The sequence below is a fragment of the Barbus barbus genome (genome assembly GCF_936440315.1).
Source record: "Barbus barbus genome assembly, chromosome: 32".
NCBI lineage: Eukaryota > Metazoa > Chordata > Actinopteri > Cypriniformes > Cyprinidae > Barbus > Barbus barbus.
The window spans coordinates 5,083,129-5,099,379 of NC_136760.1; the positions used below are offsets into that span (position 1 = coordinate 5,083,129).

General features: G+C 35.7%; 1 protein-coding gene across 3 annotated transcripts; it reads left to right on the forward strand.

The window, feature by feature from the left end:
• Window positions 1–274: 274 nt before the first annotated feature.
• Window positions 275–15,889, forward strand: LOC306852065 (rho guanine nucleotide exchange factor 5-like). 3 transcript variants are annotated; one of them, XM_079388674.1, is made up of 16 exons: window positions 275–728; window positions 2,852–3,340; window positions 6,157–6,906; window positions 7,355–7,412; window positions 7,534–7,601; window positions 7,762–8,015; window positions 9,542–9,702; window positions 10,058–10,210; window positions 10,329–10,458; window positions 11,458–11,532; window positions 12,217–12,309; window positions 12,704–12,858; window positions 13,049–13,210; window positions 14,167–14,252; window positions 14,419–14,523; window positions 14,630–15,885. In XM_079388674.1, the coding sequence occupies exons 2-16, from the start codon at window positions 2,938–2,940 to the stop codon at window positions 14,791–14,793; spliced, it is 2,817 nt and encodes a 938-aa protein (XP_079244800.1). In that variant the 5' UTR covers window positions 275–728; window positions 2,852–2,937; the 3' UTR covers window positions 14,794–15,885. The 3 variants fall into 3 exon arrangements, 2 of the variants coding, with proteins under 2 accessions (XP_079244800.1, XP_079244801.1); XM_079388675.1 differs by having other exon boundaries at window positions 310–728; window positions 7,358–7,412; window positions 14,630–15,889; XR_013782558.1 differs by having other exon boundaries at window positions 366–728; window positions 7,358–7,412; window positions 14,430–14,523; window positions 14,630–15,696.
• Window positions 15,890–16,251: the final 362 nt, after the last annotated feature.

A 16,251-nucleotide genomic window follows, 5' to 3' on the forward strand; every position in this document is an offset into this window, starting at 1 on the left:
AAATAAAAGACTGTCAGAAGCCGGCGGTTCAAGATCAGTCTTGTCTTCTACAACTCATTTAACGTCGTTATTAAAACTTACGCAATAAACTAATAAAAAACTAATCAATATTCTATATTCCATGTTTATTATTTTGTATGTTTGTTAAACCGTTTTGCTCATAGTAGATCATCTCGTAAGTAATATACGATTTCAGGGTTTACTGCGCTTGATTCCCATAAACCTGATCCCCACACACACACAAACACATACACACACACACACACACACACACACACACACTGAGAGTCTCCGCTGGGTGGCAGCTAAAGGAGGGTGTGCAGGCAAGAATGGGGTAGGATGCAATGGGAGGAGGGGTGTGCGTTAATCACACTGTCCCTGTCCGGCTGCTCTTACATACACGCTCACGAGCAGGAAAACAAAGAGCTGGAGATGCGCGTGGATTTACCGGAGAGGACAACAAAAGAAAAAAGTCGAAAGTAACGTCTGATCAGATCCGTACGGATATGAAGATCGCGCTGGGATGTGGCGATCTGTTGCTGTCATTTTAAAGAAATGTATTAACATGGATGTCTGTATAAGTGCTCGTAGACTGATGTGTTCATGTGCACTGTGAGAGTTACACCACGCCACTCTAATGGTTTTATTTTTATGAGGAAGTTTGCTCTGGACACGTTTCAGGAATTCGCTTTTCTTTATGGATTATATAGGAGAGTGAGACACATTTGGTAAGTAGTCTGGTGTAATATTACAGATATGAATTTGATCAGCCTCAGCTGTGAATGTAGTACTGCATCTTACCTATATCTGTCAGATATACAAATTATTAGCTAAATTAATGACAGGTTACATCATGTTGCATTACCACCTTTAAATTCACACAGCAGATCCTTGTTAGTCTTGTGAACAGCATAGTAGAAATGTTGACTTTGGCCCATTGTTTCTGAAACATTGCCATGAATGCTTATGAAAGATAAGTGTCAGGACTGACAATACAAAGGAATTTGTAACCCAGTGGATTACAATATCCCAAATACCACACACACACACACACACTTTTGTCTATCTAAAAGGAGACACTCTGTAGACTTGTATACATGTGGTTATAAATACTATATCCTATACCCTTACAGAAAAAAATACGTATTTACCTATACTTATTTATACTGTTGTTATACATCACAACATCTCAGTGATTCTAAGGAATTAGAAAGCAAAGCCAAGATTCTCAACAGGAAAGGAGGATTCCAATCCCAAGATGTTTATAGGTTGGAGGGGAAGTGTCTTGTACACATTTTTGGAAAAAACTGCCCACCAGGGGATACTTGTATGTCCTGTTGCTCGAGGAGATGTTTATACCTAAGTGAACTTTGAAATATCAGAAGGATGTAAGAATTACGAAACATTATCGCCCTTCTAAATAGAAACCATCCTGCTTCACCCCATGGGAAAGCATTTCTTTCTTGCTTTGTTTAATGTTGAGATTTGTATGTTCAAGATATCAAATTAGTGCACAGCAGCACAGTGGAGAGCTTGTCAGACCTGCTGAGTCTGTCTGGGGGGGTGCGAGTCAAGTGAAGTCAGTGACGTCAAAGTTCAACCTGACTATAGTATTGTTGACACAGGAAGTCGTGTTGACACACCCGTTCCCTTCCAATATTTCCAGAATGGGTTTATTCCAAACCAAGATTCCAAACCAGTTCCTTTAAAGGCTTTGCTATTGTTTTTAAATGAGGAGAAACAATAAGCAATAAAGTGTTACCACTAATCGTATTATTTTGATCTCATCATGCATTCCTAAAACATGCATAAGCTTTTGGAATCTGAAAGGTCAAAGTACCTGCATGTACTATAAACATGACATACAAGCACATTCCTAGCTAAGTTTTACTAACCAGTCTGATTGCAAGTTCATTTTATATAAATGTATATAATATATATAATTTGTATAGTCTTTAATATAGAATTTTGCCTGTAAGAGCAAAGTCTAATGCAGTTAAATCTGTACGGTGTGCGGTAACTCCAGTACAAAGATCACTGCATTTTATTTTATTTAATAAATTAGCAGATGCTACTCATCGTGATAAATATTTATGTAGTTTTGAGGACTTTGACTCTTATAGATGACTTAGGTTTCAATTACAGTACTCTTCATGAGGGATATGAAACTGAAAGAATGGAAACTAGGGCTGGACAATGTATTGGAACTATATATTGGCTGATATTGGAGTTTTTATTGGAGTTATTTTTTTATTTTTATTAAATTTTTTTATTTATTGTATCTGTCAGTATTATATATTTAAGTGTGCATGATTGTAAATTTAATATATTACAATTGTGTGATGTGTAAATTAATTCACTTGTAGCATTTAAAATGACTTGTTTTGGTTTTAGTGCTTTAATTCATTTGTCCAAAATAATATAAATAAAGATGGCATGAAAATTCACCCTATTTTCTAAATGCATATTTTAGATCTGAATAATCTATCCGTGCTTATGTTTCTTTTTTTCAAGAATTCTCCAATAATTTAATCTGCTATACCCCTATCCCTTCAAGTTTACAATCACGTGCCTCCACTTTTTTGTGCAATCCTACATTTCAAAAGCAATCAGCAGTAAATACAACAACCAAGTCACCAGACTACATTTTTTCACTTTTGATTAATGTGTTACACATTGAATTCTTTTTCATTGTGACATTAAAATCACCCATTTAGCTGTATCTGCCAGGATTGTAATATATCTAATGAATACACTGCAATGTCAGGTGATCTAGGATTGATCAAATGATGGAAAGAGTCTGTAAAGATGCATCAGTCATGTTTAATGTCCTTACTATTTGTTACTACAGGTTGAAGATTGAAGGCCCTCTGTGACCCTGCTGCCTGGCCTCATATTGGCCAGGTTGTTTTGGTTAAAACATCAAAACCAATCAAGATGTCTTCTCAAGAGTCTCAGAATCTGCCTCAGAAACCTGAAGTTAAACAAAGACCCCCGGTTCCCATCAAGCCATCCAATAATACCTCAGACGCCTCATCTTTGGAAGGTGCAGCCTCACAGAACTCTGGGAATGTCAAAAAGATAGTTAACAAATTCAGCCAGCCAGAGACTAAGATTCCAAGTGGAGATACAGCAAAGAACACCAGCATAGAATGGAGAAAACAAAGACCTCCTGCAATAAAGCCCAGACGCAAACCGAAAAGTTGTTCCCCCACCAGCAATGGCAAGGCACCTCCTCTGCCTCCAAAGACCAGACAAAATCAGAGTGGACAGAAAGACGAGGTGGACAGCCAAGAGAGACAAGAAGGAGCTTTGAGTGCTGTTGATGGAAGCCGATCAGGTATGGTGTATTTACTTTCTTTTCAGGATTTGTTTGGCTTAGTACTTCTATGGAAAATCTCCTGGATTTTTGTTCCAGGATTTTTTTTCTCTTCACAATACACTCTTTAAAATAATGATGCTTAAAAGGTTCTTCACAGCGATGCCATAGAACAGGCATCCTCGAATCTAGCCCACTCCTGCAGAGTTTAGCTCTAACCCTAATCAAACACACCTGAGCATGCTAGTCTTCAAGATCATTAGAAAATCACAGGTAGGTGAGTTTGATCACGGTTGGAGCTAAACTCTGCGGCAGATTGGACCTCCAGGGAAAGATTTGAGGAACCCTGCCATAAAAGAACCATTTTTGGTTCCACAAAGAACCATTCTTCAGATGTTAAAGGTTTTTTATTGAATCATTTAGACAAAAAGGTTCTTCTATGGCATCCTGAAGCACCTTTATTTTTAAGAGTGAATTCAGTCACAGAATTTTATATTTAAAATGTAAAGCAATACTTCACCTAAAAATGAAATTAGCTGAAATTTACTTACTTTTAGGCCATCCAAGATGTAAAATTTCATTTTTGGGTAAACTATTCCTATAAAGCAGCACAAAATTCAAGCATCCTATAAAAGTGTTTACATAATTGTAACCTTCTGTGTGCTTATTTGCTTTGAGTAATGCACTCTGACACGTACAAAGTAGATAAGATAGACAAGGATAAAGAACAAGTACTATTTACAGTATTAAATTAAGGGATGCTGCTAATAAACTTGTTTGATCAAAAATACAGTACAAGCAGTACTGATGAATAAAAAGCTTGGAAGAAAAGCCATTATTAAATATAAATCTAACATTTTAAAATATGCTTGATACTTGGACCTATATTTGATATATTATATGCAGTACTTAGCATATGTATGGGATGTTACATTTAGTTAGTAATTCAATTGTAGATGTCTACCTATAAACATTACCATAAAGACTGTTCCAAAGTTTAAGAGCCATAACAGGAAAAAGCTTGACCTTTTTGTTTTTTTCTTACTTAACATTCCTGTTGGACATTATCTGAGAATATATTGTTCATAAAACTCTTTTACAGTGACAATTATTTGTGTTAGTTTGACTGCCTAGGAGGCTTGGAAGTAACATGCAACTGGCCTTTATGTGATTTATGTGATTATTGGGCTAATAAACCAGTGTCCCACCCTTAAGTTCATGCATTCAACTAGTCCAGAATCCGAGAGAGTTTTGAGGAGGTCAGTCACCGGTGTAGTGAAATGGCTGAAGGGCTAAAACGAGCATTTGGCAAGATCAAGTAAAATGTATTTGAGGCGATTGAAGACCTGAGGGTTAAGGAGGGGGAGGAGGGATTGACACAGCGCAAAGGTTCCATGCAGAAGTTGGCGGCACTCATAACGGCAGGCTCGAAGGCCGAGGTGGACCAGTCAAAGCAGAAGCTGAGAAAATATGGTAATCCAAGATCTTAAATCAGAAAGGATGTGAAGCCTTTTGAGAGCAATACAAAGTTTAGAGCATTGCAAAGACATTCAGTCATGGTTGTAGATCAGTCTTTGCTGTAGCATGTTTACCATGTTTACGTGAGGCCCAAAGATGTGTAAGAGCGTCCAAAAAGAAAAAAAAAAAACAGAACTTTTAAAATCTAGTGTCAAGTTTTTAGAAATGTAGTCTTTGTTTTCCTATTCGTTTCATATGGTTTTGAAAACATTTCTGCTATTTTCTAAAAAGTTTAAATGAAATGACTCAGAAAGTGTCATGTGGTGTAAGCATCAAGTAAAACGTAATCATTTTTTCCCTGCTGAACATGTTTTATCTCGTTTTAAACATGTTTTAAACATTTTAATCTTTATTTAAAAAAAAAAAGCAAAAAATTAAATGTATTTTTCAAGATGATTTTTTTCCCCAAAGCATACGTTTTTTAAAACAAGACATCACAGGTGAATGTAGTTTAAAGTATAGACAGAAATATATACTTTCCAGTTAATTAATCGCAGTATATTACATTTTTCTAAACTGTTTTGTTCAAATATGCAAATGTTGCATTATTATTGAAAATGCAACCATTTGCATGCATTTCCAGAACAGAAATATAAACAATGGATATTGCCAGATACATTTTTTTTTTGTTTTGTTGACATATTAGAATGAAAGGTTTTAACCTCTCCATAATTTAGAAAATACTGTCACCTTTTTTATTTTATTTTTTATTTAGGTTTTTAGGAATAAAATATTATATAATTCAGGTGAATGTTACTTGAACAAACCTCTCTGTAAAATCCTTCAGAATTTAGAGGGAACAAAAACTGGAAAAAAAACTTCCTATCTTAGTGCATGGAGAAAAAACCCCTCATTTTTAGACCTTTAAACCTGTTAAAATATGTATTGTAATTGATGTTTACAGAAATAACTAAATAAAGTTTTATAGAATAAACACATAAATGTGTATTTTGGATGTTTTCTTTCAACTAGAAGACAAGTTATAGAAGAAAATATCCCAAAAATAGATTAGTGCATGAAAAAACATTTAGGAATTAATGCAAGACCTGTAGTGTCTTGCCTTAATTAATACAATCCGTAGCATTTTATAATCCAAGGTTTTTTTAATTATACATTTTTTCCTCTATTATGATATCAGGACAGTAATATCATCCTGACATTTTTGACTTTATATGCCCTAAAATATTTCTGAATGATTTTTAATACAAAAAACATTTTTTATTTTTTGCTTTTTAAAAAAAAAAAAAAAAAATACCATCACATTATTTACCCATCTTAAATTCATTTAAACCCTGACCATAATCCATGTCCTTTTCTAGCTCCTGATGGAAAAGAAGGTGGCAAACTGGGAACGGAGCAGGATTCCAGTTCTCTTCAAGAGCCTCAGTGTGAGAAGAACTGCGGCTGTATATGCCACCTGCAGAGGCCTGGCATGAAGCTGGTATGGGTGGCAATAAGCGAGCAGGATGATGATGAGGGTGAGGAGGATGAGATTGAGTACAGTGATATGGAGGATCAGAATGAAAGAGGAGAAGGAGAGAACGAAGACAAGTCCAATAAGGAGCCGGAGTCTTTCAATGAATCACTAGCTGAAGACGAGAACAAAAAGGAGGAACCGCAAATTAAAAAAGACAAGTTTCAGGAGACTCGTAACCTAATAGAGCAGCAGCTGAGGAGGAAATCGGACCCTGGACCTCCAACGTTGATCATCTCTGCGGTCTCATTTCCCCAGACTCCTCTAAACGTCCCCAAAGACCAGCCTTTGGAGGAGCCAGAGGAGTCCATCTACGATGTTAGCCTGGAGGTGGTCACTCCACCCAGACCTCAAAAGGGGTTGGACCCTGTAAGCAAGGAAACCCCTCCGGCCATTCCTCCCAGAATGCCTTTAGATAACAGGGGTCCTCGCATTATTCAGCCTCAGCCTCTGGCACGTCCATCCTCTCCTCTGCTTCCCCCTAAAAAGGGCAGCCCACCTACCAGTCCCCGACTGCAAAGAACTGCACTACCTCTGCCAGCCAAGACCTATGAGAACGGAAGACGCCTCAGCAATTATTCTCTCAAGTCTATAGGTACATAAAGGCTTTTAAAGTTGACATGAAATCAACATGGATTCTATTTAAAGAGATAGTTCACTCAGAATGGAAAATTATGTCTTAAATGTTCCAAACAGTGTTGTTTTAGTGCCATTTATATACTTAGTATTATTAATATTTTGAATTAACATTTATTTTTAGATTTTCAGTTTTTCTTTTTCATTTTAGCAATTTTGTCATTTTTATTATTATTAATTTAAATATTTGCTTTCTTCTTCGAAACAAATTCTTTTATGAAATGCCCACTGTTCACAATCATACTTTTTTATTTTTTTGGAGTATACTGTTTCACTCAGAAATGCATTATATCACAGAAGTAAAATGTGTTTTCAGCATTTTTAAGTGTCTCAAACTGACATTTGTTGATCATCTGTGTGTTTGTTTTATTGTACTTAATTGTTGGTTTCTCCTTTCATGACATCAGCAGATGAGAATGATGACAGTGCAGGGGCTGATGGGGAAAAATGTGGATCTACTGAGAAGTATACATGTTTATGTTTTTTACATTTCTTGCATCTCTCAAGTAGTTTCTGCTCTCTTAAGCTGTAAGTCACACAGCTGTCGCATTTTTCTTTACTACCTGTAACTCAATCTCTGTCACAGCTCTAGACCTCCACGAGCCATTTCACATCTCCAACAATCTGTTGACTTGGAAGCTGGGATGCCTGAGGGTATAATTTTTTCTGATTGAATAAAGACAGATATGATGAATGTTAAGAAAGAAAAACACTATAAAGAAATTGTGGTGAATGATATCTTTCATTAGTAAAAATTCTCAATATATTGATTTTAGGGGGTTGAGTTTAATGCCATGTTTTCTGACCCTTGCAGAGCTGTATCAGTTTTACACAGAAACATATATACACAAGGAGATCAGGAGGACAGTATGTCGCAACATCAGTAAAACCAGCTTGGACTTCCAGATGGACACACGCAATACATCCAGCCCAGAGAAAGGAGTAACACGTCCCAGATCCAGTAGTGTTCCAAATCTCAAACAGAGCAATTTATGGCGGGACCAGTCAGCAGTACAGGACAGTGGGGTCCTCCAGACCCTAAGTCCAGAGGAGTGCAAGTACCAAGAGGTGAGCAGAAATCCTCACTGAACGTGGTACAGAATGCAGAGGAGAGCATGTACTTCTTAGCCAGTGCTGAGATTTGAGGCTTTATGTGTTTGGGGATATGGAAAAAGTCATTTGAGAGGAAAAGAGAAAAGAGAGAGGATGGAAATCTGTAGGAGAAGACAGGATGGAAAGGGGTGGATAGGAAAGGAAGTGCAAAGAGTGTTAGCCTCAAAAATGTGTATACTACCGTTCTCAAAAAGTCTCTAATGCTCACTGAGACTGCAGGCATTTTATCAAAAGTATAGTAAAAACTGTAACATTGTGAAATATTACAATTTAAAATCACTGATTTCTAAAAAAAATCTAATTTATTACATAGATGCGAAACTGAATTTTCAAAAGCCATTACTTCAGTCTTCAGGGTCACATGATTCATTGGAAATTATTCTATTATGCTGATTTGGAGTTCAAAAATTTTTTTTGTTGAAATGAAAACACAATGAATTGTAATTAAAAACAGCTGTGCTGCATTTATTTGAAATAAATGTTTTGTAGCATTATAAATAATTTGTCAAAAAAAACAATTATTTTCTTGATAATTAAAATGGTCGTGACCATAATTCAAGAAAATCCCATTCTTATCGTTTTATTTTTTGTACGTTTAAAAAAAAATAATATATTATATGAAACTTAAATAAAATTGTAAAGTTTATGCAAAAAAAAAATATATATATTTTAAATTTTGGGGTTAAGTGTGACGTGAAATGAAGCATTATTACAATTTTGTGTAATACAAAACAGAAGATAATAACTGTTACGGGGCTGACGAGACGCGAGACGTGCGGATCCATATGCAAAGCTTTATTATAAAACATGGTCAGTAAACAGGCAGGGTCAGAAAGTGGCAAACAAGTATGGCAAGGACAAGACAGAGCAATCCGTGGAGCAAGCGTGGGTCAACGATCAGCGAACAGTATCCAAAGGGGCAAGGCAGAGAGATAATCCAGAGTCAACAGCAATAATCCAAACGGGGAGCGAACACAGTCCAAACGGCAAGGCAAAGGGGTAAATCCAGGAAACACGGGCAGGGTCAGACATGGCAAGATAAACAAGGCAAGACAAGACTATAAGAATGGCTCTGTAAAGTTGCTATCGCTGAATGAGTGATAAACGCTAACAATTACAGGAACAAAACAGAAACACGGAATGACACGGTAAGCAGCTAGCGCTAGGTGAGCACTAAACGCAGATCAGTACTCGGACGAGAGCAAGAGGAAGTCCCAGGTTAAATAGTGTGTGTGATGGGGTGATCAGTGAATTCAGCTGTGTGATCCGTGTAATCAGCTGCGTGTCGTCAGTGCAATGGATTGTGGGAACTGTAGTCCAGTGTGCTGTGTGGTGTACGAGTCCATGTGGTGAGTGAGTGACATCTGGTGGCGAGTTAACGGAAGAGCATGGCCAGGATTCGTGACAATAACAGTGAATGTGGGAAAAAAAACTAAAACATTTTTATATAATATTTATGTGTTTCCTTTCTTTGTGTGCAGAGCATGTTCGAGGTGATTACATCAGAAATGTCATATCTGCGCTCTCTGCGTGTGCTAATAGAGCATTTTATGGGGTCAAGTGACTTGAATGACTCTATTATTAACATGGACAAAAAAACCCTCTTTTCAAACATTCTGCGCATCCAAGAGGTCAGCGAGAGGTGAGTGCCTGTGTGTGTGTAAAATGAAGACGTATACAGTTTAGATTTGCTGAAGCAGCACTGCCTGTACCCCACTAATTACTTTTGTTTATATGCATGAACCCCATATACTACATTTGCTGCATTGTTATTGTACAGCAACAAATGCTTTTCCAGGTGTAACCCATCAGAATTTACTGAGACAGCAGCGTTTGATGTTTTATTAATAGAAAACTATTAAACATGAAATCTCAGGACAAAAACATCATCGCCAACTAATAGTCTAATGCTTCGAGAATGCAGTGTAGCCTGTAAAACAAGTCACAGCAGTCACAAACTTTAATTTACAAATACCACTGTCTATTTATGTTCAAAGGTTTCTAAAGGACCTGGAGGAGCGTCTAGATGAGAGCGTTATCATTTCTGACATCTGTGACATTATCCACTATCATGCCCAACATCATTTCCCTGCGTATATCGACTATGTTCGAAACCAGATTTATCAGGAAAAGACCTATAGTAATCTAATGTGAGAAAGTCATACACCTACACACATAAGCAAGAACTCAAACTGTTTCGTCTAATATTTTTATCATCCATTTATTTAGTATTTTCTCACTTCTACTTTTGCCTAATATCTGTCACAGGCAATCTAACACTCAGTTTGCTACCATAATCACCCGACTGCAGGAGTCGCCCATATGTCAGCGACTGCCCTTTATGTCCTTCCTGTTGCTGCCCTTTCAGCGAATCACACGCATTAAAATGCTCATCGAGGTGAGTGAATAATTCACATAATCCACTTTAGAATTTTTAAAGACATTTGTTACAAATGTTACAAAATCTTTATATTTTTGCTAAATACTGTTCTTTTGAACTTTCTATTTATGTAAGAATCCTGAAATAATGTATCACGCTTTCCACAAAGATATTAAGCAGCACAACCGTTTTCAACACTGATGAAAGAATTTTTCTTGAGCTCCAAATTAGCATATTAGAAGGATTTCCAAAGGAACTTGTGACAATGAAGAATGCTGAAAAATCAGCTTTACCATCACAGGAATAAATTACATTAAAATATGTGACCCTGGACCACAAAACCAGTCATAAGGGTCAATTATTTTGAAATTGAGATGTATTCATCATCTGAAAGCTGAATAAATAAGCTTTCCATTCATGTATTGTTTGTTAGGATATGACTGAGGTACATCTATTTGAAAATCTGGAATCTGAGGGTGCAAAAAAATCTAAATATTGAGAAAATCACCTTTAAAGTTGTCCAAATGAAGTCCTTAACAATGCATATTACTGAACAAAACTGAAGTTTTGATATATTTACCGTAGGAACTTTACAAAATAATCTTCATGGAACATGATCTTTACTTAATATCCTAATGATTTTTGGCATAAAAGAAAAATCTATAATTTTGGCCCATAAAATCTATTGCTACAAATATACCCGTGCTACTTATGACTGGTTTTATGGTCCAGGGTCACATATATTAAAAGTTATTTTAAGTTGGAATAATATTTAACAATTTTACTGTTTGATCAAATAAATGAAGCCTTAATGAGCATAAGAAACTTCTTTCAAAAACATAAAAAATCTTAATGACCCCAAAATTGTAAACGGTAGTATTTGTTGGAACTACTTTTAGTTGATTTTGGGAGTTTTTGTTTTGGTTTTGTTTCCACAATTATTTGCAAGGCATCACATTATAATCAAGCAGAGGTAATATGAAGATAATCCAGATTTAATTTAATTTTTTTTATCAGAACATCCTAAAGAGAACGGCTGTTGGGACGGAGAAGGAGCAAACAGCATCTAAAGCTCTGGACTCTGTGTCCAAGGTAAACAACTCAAGGTCACAGTAAATGCACCCTGTTTTTTTCCTCTCATTATAAAGCCACTCCTCACCCTCAGTTCCTTGATCAAACTAGAGCTCATTGTTCCCAGAATAGCCTGTTAGAGAGGAAGATAAAAGGAAAAGAGAGCGAGAATAATTGGAAAGAGGGGGAGAGAGTGGAAAACAAGGTTAAATGCAGGTCGGGTGGATTTTAAAGCATTAAGCTAATAAAGGACATTTAATTGGGTCCCACTTTATATTAGGTGGCCTTAACTACTATGTACTTGCATTTAAATTAATCATTTAGTACAATGTAATGATTGTGTACATACATGTTTTTACATTGTACTCATATTTTTTAAAATATCTATATGTATTTACATCTGTAATTAATTTCTGCAATTGCATTTATAATTACACTGTTAACCCATCCCTTACACCTACCCATACCACCAAACCAGTCCCTAACCTTACCCGTATCCCACCTCAATAGCAGCAAAAGTGTTTTGCAATACTTTGTTTTTCATTTTCATGAAAGAACCAATATAGGTCCTCTTTAATATGTTTGTCATGCATTCAGATTCAATTGTCGGCATGGTAAGAATGTTCTGGTGTGTGTACGTATTATTTATGGCTGTTGGTGTTGTCAGATGTGATCCTAAATAACTTGTCACGGATGTCCTCACAGATCATTGAAGAATGTAATACTCAGGTTGGAAAAATGAAGCAGATGGAGGAACTGATTCAGATTAATGGTATGCTGGAGTTCGACAAACTAAAGGTGAGCTAATTGATTCTTGTATTAATGTTTATTTAGTTCTGTCCTTGTAAAGTAATTATTATCATACAGATGGTTACAGTGGAATTTAAAATTCTGAGACCACCAGTGAAAATTCCTCTGTTTTGTATTTTTTTTTTAAATAATGAACAAAAAAATGACAATGTGAATGTCACATGATCACTTGCACAAATGGGTTTACTTTTGATTAGTGACCAAAATATAGTGTAGAATCTTAATTATTACTTTTTTGATTCTACCAAAATGCTTTATTGAAATAAAAAAGAGCAATATTTACTATTATATATATATATATATAAATATAATATAATGCTATAATATATATATATTATTGTATTATTATATATATTGTCTCATCGTTTAATCATTTATTTAGGCGGTGCCAATTATCTCTCAAACACGTTACTTGGAGAAACGAGGAGAACTGCAGGAAGTGAACAGAGGAGGGACATTCTTGAACCTCCGCCCCAAATCCAGCCCCGTCTACCTCTTTCTCTTCAATGACCTACTTGTCACTGCCAGCAAGAAAAGGTAGAAAGCTGAAAAACCTGTTTGTGTTATGGCTTTATAAGGGTTGCAAAACACTGCATTATATTTACATGCATTCACCTTTTAATGTTCCTTTCTAAAAAGTAACACCCCTGTTATTAATGAATTAATCCTATTGTTTCTGAGTCAGACTTCCCTCATTTATTTCTTCATCTGTTTCCCTGTGCTGTAGTTCTGAGCGGTATGTAGTCCTCGATCATGCCCATCGCTCCCTGGTCCAGGTGCAGCCTTTTGAGGACACAGCTGTCCCCAACCTGGAGCACTGCTTCTCTCTGACTCTGCTGGAGAATCACCAGGGACGCCAGATGGAGAGAGTTTTCAAAGCTCCTACACAGTGCGTGGAGTTAAAAATACATTTATTTTACTCATCCATGATGCATGTTCATTGCTCCATTATGTTTTTAATTCCATATGCTGGTTTTTTTTTTTCCTGTTGGCAATTCAGATATGCAAGTTTTGTTAATGTACACTACCGTTTAAAAATTTGGGGTCAGTAAGATTTTTGTAATATTTATGAACATCTTTTAAGGCTACATTTATTTCATCAAAGATACTGTAGAACAGTAAAATGGAATAAAAAAATAGTTTTCTATTTTAATTGCAAAGCTGTGATTGCAAAGCTAAAGCAGTCATTACAGCAGTCTTCAGTGTCACATGATCCTTCAGAAATCATTCTAATATGCTCATTTCCTGCTCAAGATACATTTATTATTGTCAATGCGGGAAAAAAAACAATGATACAAAAAAACCATGATCAATTATTTCAGGATTTTTTTTATGAATATATATATATTTTAATAGAAATCTTTTGTAACATTAGTGTCTTTAATGTCACTTCTGGTGAATTTAATATGTCCTTGCTTAATGAAAGTAAAAAAAAAAAAAGATCTTACGCACCCCAAACATTTAGTGCATGCATAATCATCGCATTAAAAGGAATACAAATGCACAAAAAATTATTTAATAAATAAATATGTATGTCAACAATGTATAAGAAGGCATCCACAAGTTGGATAGAAAAAATATTGGAATTTTTATTCAGTTTTATCAATATTCATTTTTAATTTGTATTCTCTCTCTCTCTCTCTCTCTTTCTATATATATATATATATATATATATATATATATATATATATATAAAATCAATAATATAATTTTGTATATATAATGCATTTCCACGGTTGAAAAATTTCTCTATGAAATCTCCAGGATTATGTAGTCAGTTTGACTATAAGGATGTATGTGCTTTTAAGACTGTATAGGTCACTTTTCTTCTGTCTCTCCATTCAGATCTGACCTGCACAGGTGGTTGGCAGCATTCCCGAATCCTGATGACCCCAATAATGATCAAGAAGAAGTCATATATGAAGACTGGGGTAAGTGTGGGTGCTTATTTCTCCAAGCTGTTCAGGTTTATGACTCATATGTGACATGATAGTGCTTGCCTTTGATTTTGATCACATTAACTTTTCACTACAGATAGCTTTCGCTCTAATCATATATGTGTGTTTGTGACATATATATATGGCATATATGTAACAGATTGCCCTCAGGTGCAGTGTGTGGAGCAGTATGTGGCAAACCAAGCAGATGAATTAAATCTGGAGCGCACAGAGATCATCAATGTCGTGCGCAAAACCAACGAAGGTGTGTCATGCTATACGTTCCATTTACTGGAAGCACATCTGACATGTTGAAATGTGTTCTAACATTGTTTTTGTTCATCCATCTGATGGCTTCTTGCCTTCTCTAGGATGGTATGAGGGAATCCGTCTATCCGATGGGCAGAAAGGCTGGTTTCCCGAAGCAAACGTACTGGAAATCACCAACGAACACGTCCGACGACGCAACCTCCGAGAGCGATACCGTGTTATCCAGGCTGCCGGCATTGTCGCCAAGACTCGAAGTATACCATAGACTAAATAAACTGCATCATGGGAGATCGAGAATTCGTAAAATGGGAATAGGCTTTTAAACTGTAGACGTTTGATACAGACTCAATATGGACGGGAAGTGTTTAGATGTGTCTCAAACATCCTTTTCAGGATCGGAAATATAATTCTGTTGGAATTTTAAACAAAGAACATGGGAAAGTCAGTATTGTATGGCTTGGTTTTGTACAACACAAAAGCCACTTTGGGACTTAAGTAAAATCCATTTTATTCAAATGTTCAGTTCTTTTGGATCTTAATATAGATTGTACATTGTTTCAGAAACGTGTGTGTGTTTATGTACAGGTATGTGTGAGTCTGTGCGTGCTTGTAATTTTTAACATTTCTTTCAAGAACGTCAAACTACTGAAATTACAGTTGAGCAAAGCGGATGGGTTAAATGGCGCAGCAATGTATGTCACATGATAGCATCACATGATCTAATTGGTAGGTTGTACAAAATATCACATGCACTGATCAATATGTTTGGAACAACCTGCATGACTAGTCTTCAGTGTTTAATGGAAGCACTTTGTTTTTATAAAGTTGGAGTGATAAATCGAGTTTGCCAACCCAGCCAGAAAAAAAATGTCTGTATAGAATTTTTCATCATTTACTCACCGTCATGTCATGTAAGAAAATAAAAGCAAAAATATTTATACGGCTCTTTTCCATTTAGATTGACATGAAAGTAAGTAAATTATGACAGATTTTCATCTTTGGGTTGAAAACCTAGTGTCACATTTGAGTGTCATGATCTGCTCCAGATATTAAACACTGTTGTGATTCATGCTTATAATTTGCTGACTTCTCAGAAATGGCATATTCCAGTGTGTACACTTTCTCTGAATGTGCAATGCTCCATTAAAGCCACACCTCTTGTTTTGTGAGACTGTTTGAATATGTGGGAATGGGCGCTGGTGTAAAAGTACATCAAACTCAGCGTTTCTGATGTAAAAACATATGTTATAGAGAGTTATTTTATTCTTTTTTTAATTAGGACATGTCCTGTGAACAGTTTAACCTTGGAAAACAATAGGAGTTCTTTATTTAACAATAAAAGCCTGTTAAGCCTGACATATGAAATAGTAGTCGGAAGAATCAAATGGATTAGTTTTGTGAAGCTTTGGACAAAGTATAAAAGAATAACTTTTTTTTTTTTTAATGATACATTAAGGTTGTATGGCCCATATAGCATGGTCTAGTGAGGATATGGAGCTCACACTCAAAGAAGAAAACAACTTGTGTGGGATTTATATGGCCAAAACATATTTGACTAAATTGTAATGTACATCAGTGAGATTTTTATAATGGTATAGTATAACAGACTACTTACATAAAATACATAAGTATTAGTATTAGCTGTCTATATTTCTCCCAATAATAGGCTATGTCTTAGTAAGATTATATTAAATGCTTAGTTTTATGGGTTTTAATTCCTTGA